The 18,351-nt window shown below is 43.9% G+C and overlaps 1 protein-coding gene and 1 long non-coding RNA gene across 3 annotated transcripts in view; one reads left to right on the top strand and one right to left on the bottom strand.

Moving 5' to 3' along the window:
• LOC137325164 (uncharacterized) overlaps window positions 1–3,570 on the bottom strand; it is a 49,351-nt gene extending 45,781 nt beyond the window's left edge. Inside the window, exon 1 of the long non-coding RNA XR_010963832.1 lies at window positions 3,124–3,570. This is a non-coding gene — a long non-coding RNA (uncharacterized lncRNA). The remainder of the gene's footprint in view (window positions 1–3,123) is intronic.
• bcar3 (BCAR3 adaptor protein, NSP family member) overlaps window positions 1–18,351 on the top strand; it is a 158,847-nt gene that overhangs the window by 113,229 nt on the left and 27,267 nt on the right. The window contains exon 1 of one of the 2 annotated variants that reach the window (XM_067989946.1): window positions 3,759–4,042. The exons of the other annotated variant lie outside the window; for it this stretch is intronic. Within the exon in view, the coding sequence (XP_067846047.1) occupies window positions 3,962–4,042 (81 nt within the window). The 5' untranslated portion in view covers window positions 3,759–3,961. Of the gene's footprint in view, window positions 1–3,758; window positions 4,043–18,351 lie in introns of those variants that run through there. 2 annotated transcript variants of the gene reach the window in all.

Raw genomic sequence — 18,351 nt, 5'->3', positions numbered from 1 at the left:
TTTCTGGTTAACTGTCAAACAGATACATAGAAATGCATCGAAGTTACAATATGGAAACAGGCCATTTAGCCCAACCAGTCGGTGTGCCATAGGAAAAAGGAGCAGGAGTAGGCCATACGGCCTCTTGAGCCTGCTCCGTCATTCAATAAGATGATGGCTGATCTTCGACCTCAACTCCACTTTTCCGCCCGATCCCCATATCCTTTTATTCCCTTAGTGCCCAAAAATCTATTGATCTCAGTCTTGAATGTACTCAACGACTGACCATCCACAGCACTCAGGTAGAGAATTCCAAAGATTCACAACCCTCTGAAGAAATTTTTCCTCATCTTGGTCCTAAATGGCCAACCCCTTATCTTGAGACTATGACCCCGAGTTCTAAACTCTCCAGCCAGGGGAAGCAGCCTTTCAGCATCTACCCTGTCAAACCCTTTAAGAATGTTATATGTTTCAATTAGATCACCTCTCATTCTTCTAAACTCCGGGGAATATAGGCCCATTCTACTCAGTCTCTTCTCATAGGACAACCCTCTCATCCCAGGAATCAATCTAGTGAAACTTTGTTGCACCCCCTCTAAGGCAAGTATATCCTTCCTTAGGTAAGGAGACCAAAACTGTAAACAGTACTCATCAGAGTCCTATATAATTGCAGCAAGACCTCCTTACTCTTGTACTCCAACCCCCTTGCAATAAAGACTAATGTACAATTTGCCTTCCTAATTGCTTGCTGTACCTGCATATACAAAGGAACCCAAATCCCTCTGATTATCAACATTTCTTAGTCTCTCACCTTTTAAAAAATAATCTGCTTTTCTATTTTTCCTACCAAAGTGGATAATTTCACATTTCCCCACATTATACTCCATCTGCCACCATCTCGCCCACTTACTTAACCTGTCTATATCCTTTTGCAGTCTCTTTATGTCCTCCTCACAGCTTACTTTCCCATCTATCTTTATATCGTCAGTAAACTTGGATACATTACACTTGGTCCCCTCATCTAAGTCATTGATATATATTGTAAACAGCTGAGGCCCAAGCACTGATACTTGCAGCACCCCACTGGTTACAACCTGCCAACCCGAAAATGACCCGTTTATGCCTACTCTCCGTTTTCTGTCCATTATCCAATCCTCTACCCATGTTAATATATTACCAACAAACCCATGTTAATATATTACCAACAAACCCATGAGCCCTAATCTTGTGGAACAACCTATTGTGTGGCACCTCATGGAATGCCTTTTGAAAATCCACTGGTTCCCCCTTTTCTACCCTGCTAGTTACACCCTCAAAAAAAAATTCTAATAGATTTGTCAAACATGATTTCCCTTACATAAAACTATGTTGACTCTGCCTAATCTTATTATGATTTTCTAAATGCCCTGTTACTATATCCTTAATAATAGATTCTAGCATTTTCCCTACTACTGAGATCAGGCTAACTGGCCTATAGTTCCCTGTTTTCTCTCTCTCCTTTCTTGAATAGCGGGGTTACATTTGCTACTTTCCAATCTACTGGGACCATTCTAAAGTCCAGGAAATGCTGGAAGATCAAAACCAATGCATCCACTATCTCTGCAGTCACCTCTTTTAAAACCCTAGGATGTAGGCCATCAGGTCCCAGGGGATTAGTCCCATTAATTTCTCCAGTATTTTTTCTTTACTAATCTTTATTTGCTTGCGTGGAGTGTAAATTATGATAATTACATTTACCCTCCCTGTTCCTGTTACCTTTTTCTCTTTTTCTTCATCCACCTAACCAATCTAACCTTGAATGTGGAAATAGTTTCTGCCTCAACCACTAACCCAGGAAGTGAATTCCACAGCCTCACAAATCTTTGTGTAAAGAAGTTTCTCCTGTCCTCTGTTCTAAATCTTTTTCTTTAATCTTGCATCTGTGGTCCCTCAACTACTGGGAACATCCTGCTTCTATCTACCATGTCCCATCCTTTCATAGTTTTAAACACTGCTATCATTTCATCCCATAATCTAATAAAATTATGTTACACTATATATGTGTGTGTATATTTATCTATTTATTTTATACAATATATTTTTATAAGGCAAATAAAAAGAACAGTAAGATGTTATTGCCGGGTTTCAGGTATTTGATTATTTTCAGAATCGTGTGTGCCTGAAGAGAAGGGTAACTAGCATAAACATGACAGATGTTTCACACTGAAATATTAATGGAGATGCATTCATAAGTTATAGGTTTATTATTTTGTTTGAATATGGGAGACAGGATCATTAACAGAAGATGCTTTTACTTATCTGCTCAAATTACAGAAGTATATAAGAATGATATAAATAAAAATAAAAGAATTGCATCTATATAGCGCCTTTTACATCCTGAAGATGTCCCAAAGCACTTCACAGCCATTGAATTACTTTTGAAGTGTGATCATTATTGTGAAGCAGGCAAACACAGCAGCTAATTTGTATACAGCAAGATTCCACAAACAGCAATGACCAGTTAATCTGTTTTGGTAGTGTTGGTTGAGGTGTGAATATTAGCCAGGATGCCAGGATACCAGGAGACCTCTCCTGATTTTCTTCAAATCGGGCTATGGGATCTTTCACAGCCACCTGAGCAGGCAGATAGGATCTCATTATAACGTCTCATCCGAAAGACGGCACCTCTGATAGTGCAGCACTCCCTCAGTACTGCACTGAAGTGTCAGTCTGGATTATGTGCTCAGGTGAGGTCAATCCACTTCCAGGTTACCCAAGGCACCAGAACAAGGGGCGTAGGCTGAAACTGGTGGAAGGTCAGTTTAGGTAAGACATCAGTAAGAAGCTCTTCACATAAACAGTGACCAACACGTGGAATGGTCTTCTGGGCAGCAAAAGATTCAACCAAGCACCAGTTGGGTGAGGTGATGGTGGGAGACTGTAATTTTTTTTGTTGTTGGATGGACCGAATACACTGTATTTATCCTGTGAGAGCAGTTCGCCCTCCTGCCTCTAGGCAGTAGAATGGTGCATGGCATGGGTCGACCTGTAACAAAAGAGAGACTGGAGAGACTGGAGCGCGGGAGGAAATAACGAGTCACCCCTCATCATTTTAACACACTCATTCACTCATAATATTGAACCAACAGAATGTAATTTAATTACCGATCCTTTGTCACAGGCATGTCGGATCCTTTTCTTCTGAGCTCCAGCGTTCTGTGAGGGTGTGTGTGTGTTAATCATCAGTTTGAAGAACATTTAAATCTTGAAGGGCTGCAGTGGTAAATCTGAGTAGTAATTATTTTTCAGGTAGCTCATTTCCTTTACAGTTTATAATGAGGACTAATATCTGCACTTGGCAATTAACCAGGAGTTGCTTCATTAAAACGAGAGGATGCAATGGGGAAGGCGTTATCTGCATATTTCAGATGAGTAAATCCTTCAGAATGTCGAAGCTTCAGTTATTCCTATCCAGCAGTTAGTTGACTACGTGGGTGCCAGTTGAGCTGGCTTCTGTCAGCTCATCGCAGCCCTTAGAACACCGTCCAGTGTAAAGAGTTGTGACCGCAAGAGAATAAAGATTCATCACCATGATCTACCGGGTAAGCTTCAGACTACCCCAGCACTGAGAGTGGGTGGGCAGCTAACGTCTCCATAGAGCTGTAATTAAAGCCTCTCTGCTAAGCGCTGTTCCCAGACGGTGTAGAGTACAGTACGTGGGATCACATGAGGAATCCAGCTGTCCATACATGGACTGTTTAGGGTAGCGTGCCAGGAGGATACAGAAGGAGCCCGAGCGTCTTATTCGTTAGGGGGCAGCTAAAGCAGACGTGTGAATAAGAAGGGGCTCCCAGACACATGGGGAAGACGCTCAGATCCCAGTGATGGGGTTGTCTCTAGCTGTGAAATACTCTGTAGTGTTTTAGTCCAGCTGTATCCTGGCAACCTTTTTCTGTGTTTTTTTTTTAAAACAAAAAAATAACGGAGTTCAACATCTTCAAAAATGACTGAGAGATGCAGTATTTTAAGAGCTCTTTCTGCAGCGCTGTGCTGTTTCTACCGGAGCTCCTACATTGGAGTCAAGGTATGTACTTTGAATTCTTAGCTGACATGTAAGACATAGCACGGGGAACACTAACACGGTTATATTACTAATGAGGTATTCAGAGAGGCAAAATACAGTGCACTAGCATCGGTTTACAGCACAGAGGCTAGAAGCCGCTGGGTTCTTTCATTACACTATCAGGGGTGTAGTTCCCATTATATGAGCCCAGCCAGGAATAGTTTTGTGAATGGGAGCTGTTTGTTCGAGGTTGTGTTTATTTAAAGTTTAGCCCTATTAAACCCAGTGCTCGTCTCTCCTAACTAGTTTGAATATTGCTGGTGAGGGGAGGGTTCCACTCTATTTACACCGGTTGGCTTAAGATTGCTTAAGTGTTTAGTTTTGAGTTATTAAGAGTAGGGCAGAGTTTGTTTTCCTAAATGTCTGGTGTTCGGTTCACGGAGCTCGCTTAGCTGCACGATATTAAGCAATGCGCACTGCTTAGTTTGGCATGAATTTTTAATACTTAAAATAACTTGAGAGGTTGTCATGGGAACTTTCCATTTAGTTTTGATCCAGCGGCCTCTCACGGGTGAGTGCTACGGTATTATTAGTGTTGGATGGGGTCTGGGTCCAACCAGCGTTTGCTGAGGAATGATCCAGATGTACCAAAAATAACCCTCGAACCACCTGACCACAAGTAAACTACATGCTTAAAAAAAAACCCCAATCGTATAAACATAAGATTCGGCCGTTTTGTCCTAAGCTAAAATGCATTGATCCATCTCCCAACTGAAAAATGTGATTCATGTGGAAAGGAATGGCCTTAAGACTTGTGAGTTTGGTTAGAGTGTGAGTGTGTGACTTGTGAGTGAGTGACAGTAAATGCTAGTTAGCACATTGTTGCATTTTTACACTGGACGTGGGAGCAATGAACTCAGCGAGGCTCTTAAAGGGCATCATTTGCTGGAGATGATTTAAATACATCAGCAAGTCGACACAGCCTTTACATGGGCAGTGACAGAGTCCGTTAACTCGGTCTCCACAACACCCAGTCAACAGTGCCCGGCCTTCGATGTGATTGAAAGGACCTGTTGACAATGTCACTGTGCCGCTGATAGTGAATTGCTCCTAAGCCTCATCTTCTGACCTTGCTACTGTCATGATGTGGAGATGCCGGTGATGGACTGGGGTTGACAAGTGTAAACAATTTTACAACACCAAGTTATAAAATTGCTGGACTATAACTTGGTGTTGCAAAATTGTTTACACTTGCTACTGTCGTAAGCACGGGCGGATTTATCCCTCTTATCTATGATTGAGATTCGGAAAAAGAAACAACCCCCGCCTTTTAATCCCAGGTGGACAGAATTCAAAAGTTGGAGGCGCTTAATCGCAGCCAAAAGAGAGAGAGTCTGTGAGACTGCGGTGCGTTTCATGTGGCTTTCTGTTAACGGCTCCCAGCGGTGCAAAGAAAATGTCTCTCTTTCTTTTAAATGACTTTCCACAGGGGAGTTGAGGCTTGAGAGCTTGGTACGGGTGGAGGATGATAAGGGTAGGGAAAAGGGAAATCTCAGCGGAGGTTTAGTGCACAGATCGACAGGAAGGGAGAGCCCCAGAGAAACTGTCGAGTGGTCAGATGTAAACTCACATAATGATACAGGAGCAGGGCGGAACTTCAAGCACAGCGATTGTCCCGATAGTGCTGCTTTTAGTGGGATGTATAGTTTCCCAGAGAAATGTATTAAACCTTCATTTCTTTACAGTGCGGCCAATATTAGAACAAAGGCATTTCAAGCGAGGGTTCGTTCTGGCCGATACAGAAAGGGTGGGGGTGGGGGGGTCACAATATAAATTGATGAGCGGTTCAACGTGAAGAGTGGGCACAGTGAGAGCCAGGGTCCTGTGAACTGAAGCCACAGTGTGTGCTCATTGAACTGAACCGAGCACATCCATCTGAAACCAAAGCTGACATCAGGTTTTAAGGAGAGAATATACACAGGCCTGGATTCTGCAACTTTCTCAGAGTTTCTCAAAGAATTGTATTGCAGTGTCACCTTCACATAGATACATAGAATGTACAGCACATAAACAGGCCATTCGGCCCAACAGGTCCATGCCAGTGTTTATGCTCCACACCAGCCTCCTCCCACCCCTCTTCATCTAATCCTATCAGCTTCTATTCCTTTTCCCTAATGTGTTTGTCTAGCTTCCCCTTAAATGCATCTAAGCTATTCACCTCAACTACTCCTTGTGGTAGCGTGTTCCACTTTGAGTAAAGAAATTTCTCCTGAATTCCCTACTGAATTTATTAGCGACTATGTTATATTTATGGCCCCTAGTTTTGGACAACCTCACAAGTGACCATAACATGATAGAATTTCACACCCAGTTTGAGAGCGAGGATCTTGGTTCGGAAACTACTGTATTAAACTTAAATAAGGGCAATTATAAAGGAATGAGGGTGGAATTGGCTAAAGTGGACTGGGTAAACAGATTAGATGGTATGATGGTGGATAAGCAGTGGCAAACATTTAAAAAGATATTTTATGACTCGCAACAAAAATATATCCCTGTGAGGAGGAAAGACTCCACAAAAAGGTTGAACCAACCATGGCTAACTAAGGAAGTCAAGGATGGTATCAGGTTAAAAGAAAAAGCATACAACATGGCAAAGATTACTGGTAAGCCCAAAGATTGGGAAAACTTTAAAAACCAGCAAAGGATGACTAAAAGAATAATAAAGAGGGAGAAAATAAATTATGAGAGTAAACTAGCAAGAAATATAAAAACTGACAGTAAAAGCTTCTACAAGTACATAAAAAGGAAGAGGGTAGCTAAAGTAAACATTGGTCCCTAAGAGGATGAGACTGGGGAAATAATAATGGAAAACAAGGAACTGGCAGAGGAATTGAACAGATATTTTGTATCTGTCTTCACAATAGAAGACACTAATAATGTACCAATAATAGTAGAAAATCAAGGGGCAAAGGGGAGGGAGGAACTAAAAACAATCACTTTCACTAGAGAAAAAGTACTAGGTAAACTAATGGGTCTAAAGGCTGACAAGTCCCCTGGACCTGATGGCTTGCATCTGAGGGTCTGAAAGGAAGTGGCTACAGAGATAGTGGATGCATTGGTTGTAATCTTCCAGAATTCACTAGATTCTGGAAAGGTCCCAGCGGATTGAAAAACCGCAAACGTAACACCCCTATTCAAGAAGGGAGTGAGACAGATAACTGTAGACCAGTTAGCCTAACATCAGTCATTGGGAAAATGCTAGAATCCATTATTAAGGAAGTAGTAGCAGGACATTTGGACACTCATAATATAATCAAGGAGAGTCAACATGGTTTTATGAAGGGGAAATCATGTCTGACAAATTTATTAGAGTTCTTTGAGGAAGTAACGGGCAGGGTGGATAAAGGGGAACCAATGGATGCAGTATATTTGGATTTCCAAAAGGCATTTGATAAGGTGCCATATAAAAGATTACTGCACAAGATAAGAGCTCATGGTGTTGGGGGTAATATACTGGCATGGATAGAAAACAAAGAGTCGGGATAAAAGGATCATTTTCATAATGGCAATCTGTAACTAGTGGGGTGCCGCAGGGCTCAGTGGGGCCTCAACTATTTACAATATATATCAATGACTTGGATGAAGGAACAGAGTGTCTTGTGGCCAAATTTGCTGCTGATACAAAGATAGGTGGAAAAGCAAGTTGCGATGAGGACACAAAATGTCCGCAAAGGGATATTAACAGGTTAAGCGAATGGGCAAAAATTTGAAATATAATGTGGGAAAATGTGAAGTCATCCACTTTGAGAGGAAAAATAAAAAAAGCAAAATATTACTTGAATGGAGAAATACTACAAAATGCTGCCGTACAGAGGGATCTGGGTGTCATCGTACATGAAACACAAAAAGTCAACATACAGGTGCAGCAGGTAATCCGGAAGGCAAACGGAATATTGGCCTTTATTTCTAGGGAGATGGAGTATAAAAGCAGGGAAGTCATGCTACAACTGTACAGGGTTCTGGTGAGACCACACCTGGAGTACTGCGTTCCTCTATTTAAGGAAGGACATAGTTGCATTGGAGGCAGTTCAGAGAAGGTTCAATAGGTTGATTCTGGATATGGAAGGGTTGTCATATGAGGAAAGGTTGAACAGGTTGGGTCTATACTCATTGGAGTTCAGAAGAATGAGAGGAGACCTTATTGAAACATACAAGATTCTGAGGAGACTCGATAGGGTAGATGCTGAGAGGATGTTATCTTCATGGGGGAATCTAAAACTAGGGAGCATAATATCAGAATAAGGGGTTGCCCGTTTAAGACGGAAATGAGGAGGAATTTCTTCTTCCAGAAGGTTGTGAATCTTTGGAATTCTTTATCCCAAAAAGCTGTGGAGGCTGAGTCATTGAATACATTCAAGGCTGAGTTAGACAAATTTTTGATCAGCAAGGGAGTCAAAGGATATGGGAAAAAGGTGGGAAAGTGGAGTTCAGGTAAAAATCAGATCAGCCATGATCTTATTAAATGGCGGAGCACGCTCGAGGGGCCGAATGGCCTACTCCTGCTCCTATCTCTTTTGGTCTTATGGTCTTAACAGCTCTAGTCTACGCTATCAAACCCTTTCATAATCTTAAAGATCTCTATTGGGTTACCCTCAGCCTTGTCTTTTCTAGGAAAAAGAGCCCAGCCTGTTCAGTCTTTCCTGATCGGTATAACCTCTCCGTTCTGGGATCATCCTTGTTGGAATCCATTCCAAGATGGTCCCAGATGTTTCCAAACCCCTCCACATCCTCACCCCCTTTTCAGGAAATCTTCCCCCAGTCCTACACCCCAGCCTACAACTCTGGATTTCTGTTTGTCCAATACTCCCTTTACACTCCCACCCTCTGGAATTCTTTTCCAAAACCACTTTGTCTTCGCTACCTCTGTCTCTCAGCCTCTGAAGGAGTTTGCCCAATTTACATCAGTCGCTGCGTTAGAGTCTGTCATTGTATGTGAAGGATTTTGAAACATATCAGAGAGATGCGATAAGGTGCTGAAGGGGAGATTTCCCATTCGATGTTCCCAGTGCAGAGGCGCACCTGCCAGGAGAGCATGCGGGGAAATTCACACTTCCAGCCTGGAACGTGTATCAGGAAATTGCACGTCCACAACTGGTGATTTCCTTCCCATTTTATGTTAATGGGTGAAAAATCACAGGTTGGGATGAGCAATTTCTTTACACTCACTCCCAATGGGCACTCCCTTAGCAGTGGGAAGACCAGAGCAGAATATGTCCCCCTACCTAAATTCAAATCTCTTATCTCTTTGCCTTTGGTCTCCCTTCTTAAATCCCTTCACTCCCTGCTAGCTGTCCACTCCCCGTGTAAAGCACTCTGGGATGTTCTTTTACATGACCAGCACTAGATAAATGGGGAGTTGTTTTGTTGCTGTTGAAGCATCAACTCCAGATCCTGCCTATAGTTTGTGAAAACATGGTTATTCTGCCTATTTCAGGAAAGACAAGAGCTTAATACCCATCAGACAATCTAGGCTTATGTAAGGCCATCGTTGGCCCATTTAAAAAAAAATTCAATCCATTCTCGAGATATGGGCACCACTAGCAAGGCCAACATTTATTGCCCATCCCTAATTGCCCTTGAGAAGGTGGTGAGCTTTCTTCTTCAGCCGCTGCAGTCCGTGTGGTGAAGGTTCTCCCACAGTGCTGTTAGGAAGGGAGTTCCAGGATTTTGACCCAGCGACGATGAAGGAACGGCGATATATTTCCAAGTCGGGATGGTGTGTGACTTGGAGGGGAACGTGCAGGTGGTGTTGTTCCCATGTGCCTGCTGCCCTTGTCCTTCTAGGTGGTAGAGGTCACGGGTTTGGGAGGTGCTGTCGAAGAAGCCTTGGCGAGTTGCTGCAGTGCATCCTGTGGATGGTGCACACTGCAGCCACTGTGCGCCGGTGGTGGAGGGAGTGAATGTTTAAGGTGGTTGATGGGGTGCTGATCAAGCGGAACAGATTTAAAATGAACAGATTAAAATAACGCAGATCGGAAACTCTCCCATTAAGTGTCCTCTTGAACTGAAGCACTTATCAGCCAGCTCATGGAAAAAAAATGTAAGGCACTCGGGCTCACTGATGCTGAGTTCTGGAGCTAGTGTGTCTGACTCTCTGTCTGGGTTTCACTTCCACCTGTATTTGTAGATGGAAAAACCAGTCATTACAGGCAGCTGAGGCTCTATTAAAAAGCAGCATGTAGTGGGGTTATTGACCACATGTTGTTGTTGTTGTGGAAACACAGCAGTTTGCTCAGATTTCCAACAGCTCGAGCGTTTTAATTCCGCTTTGATTTCCCTCCCCCCTCCCCCAGATACTAAAAGCAGTGGGCTTTAACCTTGTTTTCAGTTTGTACTGTCGCACAATCAGATTCCCGGGTGGCAATGAGGGGTAGATCCTGACTGGCAATGGAAATAAAAATTGGGAGAGATGTAAAACGAGCTGACGACTCAACTGTCACCCGTTTCACACTGTCGCACGGAGAAGATCTACTCCCAAGTCTGTTAATACAGACAAAAGTTGCAGTTTTACAAACATATTCACAAGAACACCAGAATCTGGCGCACTAATGTATTTGAGGTGTATTAGATTATGTGTCCAAAATAGTATTTTTATTTATTATTATAGCCATAAGCATATTTTAAAAATATGCTACAAATGGCAAACGGTACATAATAGGTTACATTATATAACGGGGAACCAGCTGGAGAGTGTGATTAGACTAGGTGACTCGTGGAGAAAAACACTGGTGCAGATTCGATGGGCTGAGTGGCCTGTTTCTCTGTTGTGACACCCTCTGATTCTATGTACACTGCAATGTGTAAATGAGTGCCACCTTGTCACAGTAAGCTATGAGACTGTCACAATACATCAAATAACCCGGTGGTCTTGGGCACAAATCTTACACGTCTGTATACCCACCGAGACCTTTGATGACCATAGAACCACAGTAAAGATACAGCACAGAAGGGGGCCATTCGGCCCATCGTGTCCGCGCCGGCTCGAAGAACAACCAGGTGCCCATTCTAATCCCACCTTCCAGCACCCAGTCTGCAGCACTTCAGGTGCAGGTCCAGGTACTTTTTTTTAAAAGTTTTATAGATATGTAAGGGCTTTTAATTAGAGCAGCAAATAGTGTCGAAAGACACAAGTTATTGAACCACAGGAAATGGTAAGTCGTGAACATTCCTAATCACAGTGAGAAAACATCGATTAGAACAGAACTTGTAGATGTTATTAAGTTAATTCCCACTCTCTGATGCTGGATATTAAACAGCTGATTAAAAGTTCACTACGCTGTCCTCCTGATGGTTCAGCGAGTCATCCAGTAAGGAGCAGGTCTGTACCGAGTCACCTGGCCTTAGCTGGCGATACAGCGGAGATGCTGCTGTTGGCCACATCACCCTTGGGTTAGGGAGGGATAAAAAATCTGCCCAGTTTCCCATTCCTGATTTCTATTCAGTGATCCCCGTTGGGAGTAAGCGTTTGTGGACATTGGAGGGGAAAACAGAATTGGGATCAGATGTGATGCTCCCCATAGAAATATATAGAAGTTACAACACGGAAATAGGCTGTTTGGTCCAAGCAGCTGGTGTCGGCATCTACCCACCTTGTTCCCATATACCTTTAGCCCCTTTTCCTTCATCCACCTACTCAATCTAATCTTGACCACTAACCCTGCAAGTGAATTCCACAGCCTCACATCCCTCTGTGTGAAGAAATTTCTCATGTCCTCTGTTCTAAATCTCTTTCATTTAATCCTGTACCTATGGCTCCTCATTCTTGACCCCTCAAATACTTGAAACAGTCTGCTTCTATCTGCACTGTCCCATCCTTTCATAATTTTAAACACGTCTAATATGTCACTCCATTATCTGCATTGTTCTAACGTAAAAAAATCCCAATTTTTCAAGTCTTCATACCAGGCAGTATCCTAGTGATCCTAAGCTGTACCTTCTTTGAAGCCTCAATATCCATGGGGAATAGTCTACTGACACTCATTGTCTAGTCTCACACTTGAAGAAAGGCCACTTGAGTGAGCTCTGAGAGGGTGGTGGCGCCAATGAAACTCATTAAATCATTAAACGTAGAGACACACATTAACAAGGCCATAAAAAATGCAAGCCGAGCACTGGGGTTCATTTCTAGAGGAATAGAATTGAAAAGCAGAGAAGTTATTTAAACTTGTATAGAACCTTGGTTAGACCCTACTTGGAGTACTGTGAACAGTTCTGGCCCCCATATTATAAAAAGGTTAGAGAGGCACTGGAGAAGGTGCAAAAAAGATAGACAGGCATGATACCAGAACTGAGAGGTTATATCTATCAGGAAAGATTGAACAGGCTGGGGCTCTTTTCTCTAGAAAAGAGAAGGCTGAGGGGGTGACCTATTAGAGGTCTTTAAAATTCTGAGGTGTTTGATAGGGCAGAAGTAGAGAGGATATTTCCACTTGTGGGGGGAGTCTAAAACTAGTGGCCATAAATATAAGATAGTCACTAATAAATCCAATAAAGAATTCAGGACAAACGTCTTTACCCAGAGAGTGGTTAGAATGTGGAACTTGCTACCACAAGGAGTAGTTGAGGCGAATAGCATAGATGCCTTTAAGGGGAAGCTCGAGATAAGTACATGAGGAAGAAAGGAATAGAAGGGTATGCAGAAAGGGTTAGATGAAGAAGGGACTGAGGAGGTTGGCTTGGCGCATAAACACCAGCATGGACCCGTTGAGCTGAATGGCCTGTTTCTGTGCTGTAAATTCTATATTTTTCTATGTAAAAACCATAACTCGGCAAGGCGTTAATGTCTTCCAAGAAAGGATCCAGGGGGTGGGCGATCAGGAATAAACAGAGCACTGAGTGTGAATTAGGAGGTGATGAACAAAGACAATCTCAAAGAGGTAGGTTCTGAGGAGGCATTTGAAGAATGTTTTAGGGAGGAAAGTCCAGTGAGCAGGGCCATGATGGCTCAGGTGCTATGGCCGGGGGAGGGGGAGTGCACAGTAGTCCAGACTCATAAATGTAGAGGGTGCAAGCCGGGATGTAGGGCTTGAGGAGGTGTCAGAGGTGGAGAAAATTGGAGACAAGGGCGAGGATTTTTAAATCACGGGGCGATGTTTGTCTCTGTTTCGGGCGGGAGCAGGGCGGGAGTGAGCCGAAGGTCACGGGGCACCGTTTACCACCTTGCTCCTGCTGGTATCCGTCCGGCCTGCCGCAATTTTGCAGTCGGCCGGGAAACAGGTGAACAGCTCACACCCAAAACAGGCGGGAGTCTACTGGAATATGCAAATTTGGGCCCTACACCGTATGGAGGACCAATGGATGGATCGTGCACTTTGCTCACTTTGCCCAGCGGCCCTGGGGGCAGGGCGGCCTGAGCAGTGGCTGATGGCCCTTAAAGGCCACTGCAGAAACGGCAAAAAAAATCTGTGCCACTAATTTTTGTGGGGTAGGAAGGAGCATGAATGCTCAAGATAGCCCTAATAAAATCTTCCCACTTGTTGCCAGTTGCTCAGTGTCCCCCCCAACCTGCATTTCCAGCACCCCCCCCCCCACCCCGATCATTGAGTTGCCCGTCAGCACTGTTTGAGTGCTGGCAGCTTGCCAAATGTATTGTAATGAGACCCAAAAATGGTTTGGGTCTCTTGCTGATGCTACTGGGAGGGTGGTGTGATCGCTCTGCCCCTTGCTCGTCCGACTTGCACCCAAACTGAAAATCCCTTACCCCCCCAACTGTGTTTTGGGATGAGAACTCAGGGGTGAAGAGTGAGCAGGACCTAGTATTGGATAGGATGTGGTCAGTGGACTTCTGAATAAGGCAGGTTGGACGATCCAATCAATGTCTTTAAGGATTCCCAGAGTTGAATTCTGCTGTGATATTTAAAACCCATCGGTTAACACTTTGGGTGAAACTCCTCTGATTGCTGACTTTACAAGTTGTTGAAACACTAAAGATGAAAGGGTCATTGATTTTATTAAACTGAAGAACAGAGGAATCTCACGTGAATGCATTAACCAATGTGTTCCATATATCGCCCAGCAGACCATCAGCCACATTGTGAAGCTCTGCAGTGAATCGTGGGGCTGTAATTTGTACTCCCGCACTCCTAGTAAATGGGCTGACTGCCTTCCGTTCCATTCTCGCTCCCAGCACCTTCCCTTTAAAAGAGGCCGCCGCACTTGCAGTCCCTTGATCTCAGGCAATCCATAAATGTTAAAACATTCAGGGCCTGCAATGGGCCTCGTGACATCCCAGCAGTCTCGGACTTAAAAACGAACCGTCACCTTGAACATCAGGCAGATTCCATTTAAGGCCTTGTTTACAGGAACTATTGATATTCTGTAAGAGGCAATGTTCTAGTAACTTGTCAGGTAATACACCAGGGATTAGCTTCTTCCTGTAGCATGTGTGGATGAACTCTATTGTATCTGATTCCAGTTGAACCCTGATGAGATCGCTCCCAGTGGAAGGTTGATCTGTAACCTCAATTGACTGTTCTCTTACACAGCATGAAGTACATTCTACCATTCACCATCATAAGTTAGACCAGCTGTGGCACTCTTCCACAGATTGACAACAACAACAACTTGCATTTATATAGCGCCTTTAACATAATAAAATGTCCCAAGGTGCTTCACGATTGCGCTATCAAACAAAATTTGACACTGAGCTACATAAAGGTGACAAAAAGCTTGGTCAAAGAGGTAGGTTTTAAGGAGCATCTTAAAGGAGGAGAGCGAGGTAGAGAGGCGGAGAGGTTTAGGGAGGGAATTCCAGAACTTGGGGCCTAGATGGCTGAAGGCATGGCCGCCAATGGTGGAACGATGAAAATCGGGGGTGCGCAAGAGGCCAGAATTGGAGGAGTGCAGCGATCCTGGAGGATTTTGTAGGGCTGGAGGACGTTAGAGAGATAGGGAGAGGCAAGGCCACAGAGGGATTTGAAAACAAGGATGAGAATTTTAAAATTGCCGGACTGGGAGCCAGTGTAGGTCAGTGAGCACTGGGGTGATGGGTGAACGGGACTTGGTGCGAGTCAGGATACGGGCAGCAGAGTTTTAGATGAGCTCTGTACAATCCGCTGACTGCACTGTACCAGTATTGAATGGCTGTACAGGACTTCATTCAGTGTGACTGAACGTCATTCCTCAGAATCTGTATTTCCTCTTTTGGTTTCTGTGGCTGTAAGTTGGTGTTCTAAATCTTAAAACTAGTGTGAAATGAATGTAATGTGGTGTTTGTGGTGGACCTCAGTGGAACCCCATTAAGATGGCATCGCCATTAGACTGGTGAACTCTCCTTCAATTGACAGCAGTCTACTCCTGTTAATTCAAAGTCATTAATAACTCAAAAAAAATCAAATTATCCAGTAGTTCAAATGAAATAATTTCAACAAAGCAACACAGGAATAGAACCCCATGGAATCGAGGGAAAAGTACGGACTTGGTTAGGAAGTTGGCTGAGCGAAAGGCGACAGAGAGTAGGGATAACGGGTAGGTACTCACATTGGCAGGATGTGATTAGTGGAGTCCCGCAGGGATCTGTCTTGGGACCTCAATTATTCACAATATTTATTAACGACTTAGATGAAGGCATAGAAAATCTCATATCTAAGTGTGCCGATGACACAAAGATTGGTGGCATTGTAAGCAGTGTAGATGAAAACATAAAATTACAAAGGGATATTGATAGATTAGGTGAATGGGCAAAACTGTGGCAAATGGAATTCAATGTAGACAAATGTGAGGTCATCCACTTTGGATCAAAAAAGGATAGAACAGGGTACTTTCTAAATGGTAAAAAGTTAAAAACAGTGGATGTCCAAAGGGACTTAGGGTTCAGGTACATAGATCATTGAAGTGTCATGAACAGGTGCAGAAAATAATCAATAAGGCTAATGGAATGCTGGCCTTTTTATCTAGAGGACTAGAGTACAAGGGGGCAGAAGTTATGCTGCAGCTATACAAAACCCTGGTTAGACCGCACCTGGAGTACTGTGAGCAGTTCTGGGCACCGCACCTTCGGAAGGACATATTGGCCTTGGAGGGAGTGCAGCGTAGGTTTACTAGAATGATACCAGGACTTCAAGGGTTAAGTTACGAGGAGAGATTACACAAATTGGGGTTGTATTCTCTGGAGTTTCGACGGTTAAAGGGGTGATCTGATCGAAGTTTATAAGATATTATGGGGAACAGATAGGGTGGATAGAGAGAAACTATTTCCGCTGGTTGGGGATTTTAGGAGTAGGGGGCACAGTCTAAAAATTAGAGCCAGACCTTTCAAGGGTGAGATTAGAAAACATTTCTACACACAAAGGGTGGTAGAAGTTTGGAACTCTCTTCTGCAAACGGCAATTGATACTAGCTCAATTGCTAAATTTAAATCTGAGATAGATAGCTTTTTGGCAATCAAAGGTATTAAGGGATATGGGCCAAAGGCGGGTATATGGAGTTAGATCACAGATCAGCCATGATCTTATCAAATGGCGGAGCAGGCACGAGGGGCTGAATGGCCTACTCCTGTTCCTACGTTCCTATGTTGTGCCTAGGAGGTGTTCTTTTTTAGTAACAAAATTTCAATTCAAGTTCACAAAATAATTCAAATTAAGTAACTTCAAACTAAGAGCCTGTATTTGTAAATGATTCGACTCCAGCTTGGATCTTCTCTTAACTGATGGACCCCACTGGATGTAATTTGTGTCCATCACTCCCATTGTAAATGATTCGTATCTGACCAATAAACAGCACTGTGGTCTTGCACAATGAGGCACAAACATCGACTGGCACAGCAGGAGTGGGATGTGGGATTAATTCAACTGACCTCCTGATCACAGCTTGAGTGAGGAGCTCTCGCCCGCCGACATCTCATGCACCCACCGCCTGGCAGCCGGTTCAGAGTGGCACTGGAGGCCTGTGAGCAGGCTGCCCACCTGTGCTCTTAGGGACACAGCCTGAGACTACCAGAAAAGAGTAGAGGGAGCTTATAAACTAAATATTTTTTTAAACTGTATTGAAGGAGGCGGGAATCACTCAACAGGCTGATGTCAAAATTCCATTCCTAATTTCAATTACTTAGCTTGAAGATGATAAGAAGCTGTGGCATTAAATCTGTAAATCATTTTTCTTTTATTCTCGGGATACGGGCATGGCTTTCTGGCATGGCCGGCATTTTATTGCCCAATCCGTAGTTGCCCTTGAGAAGGTGGTAGTGGGCTGCCTTCCGTGTGGTGAATGTGTTCCCACTGCTTTCTACTGGGACATATCATTGTAAATAATTTTACAACACCAAGTTATAGTCCAGCAATTTTATTTTAAATTCACAAGCTTTCGGAGGCTTCCTCCTTCCTCCTTGTTGTGAATTTAAAATAAAATTGCTGGACTATAACTTGGTGTTGTAAAATTGTTTACAATTGTCAACCCCAGTCCATCACCGGCATCTCCACATCGGGACAGATCATGTGTGAGTACCACCACTGGAGGGCGCCACAGTGCAGCATCTCCTCCTTGGAGTTTAATTCATTCCATTGCATTGGAGAGTCAGGTCAGTGTACGAGTACGGCTTCAGGATGACTTTCTGTTACATCAATTCAACTCTCATTTCTATTTCTTCTATGAGAGAAAAGGAAACAAAGCTCTTTCAAAGAGCAGGCACGATGGGCCGAATGGCCCCCTCCAGTGCTGTATCATTCTATGATTCTATCTTGTAATTAAACAAAGTAATCATACTGATCAAAACGAGGCGCATCATTGCTGGGATATTTTTCTTACCTTCTGTTCTCAGTAGAAGTCAGTGCACACCTCACGGTGTATTAACCCACTGAGCCGTTAGTGGAGCATTCCGTTGTCATTTTAAAATAATTTACATGTTTTGAGTTAGGCCTCCAGGGAGCCTAATAACCAGGGGCCTTGTAACCAGACAGCAGGGAGCTTGAGCTCCGGGGCTACCTGTCACTTAGGCCGGCCTGGTAGGGTTGCCAGGTCTTGTTGAAAGAATTCCTGCAGGTTTGATCACGAGACAGCAGCAGCCCCCGGGAGATCCATGCCCCATTCCGGGAGATCCATGCCCCATTCCGGGAGATCCATGCCCCATTCCGGGAGATCCATGCCCCATTCCGGGAGATCCATGCCCCATTCCGGGAGATCCATGCCCCATTCCGGGAGATCCATGCCCCATTCCGGGAGATCCATGCCCCATTCCGGGAGATCCATGCACCATTCCGGGAGATCCATGCCCCATTCCGGGAGATCCATGCCCCATTCCGGGAGATCCATGCCCCATTCCGGGAGATCCATGCCCC

Source organism: Heptranchias perlo, chromosome 9, assembly GCF_035084215.1.
Source record: "Heptranchias perlo isolate sHepPer1 chromosome 9, sHepPer1.hap1, whole genome shotgun sequence".
In the NCBI taxonomy this organism is placed as follows: Eukaryota; Metazoa; Chordata; class Chondrichthyes; order Hexanchiformes; family Hexanchidae; genus Heptranchias; species Heptranchias perlo.
Note: the sequence above shows the minus strand (reverse complement) of the source record. Positions and strands in the feature narration are given on the sequence as shown.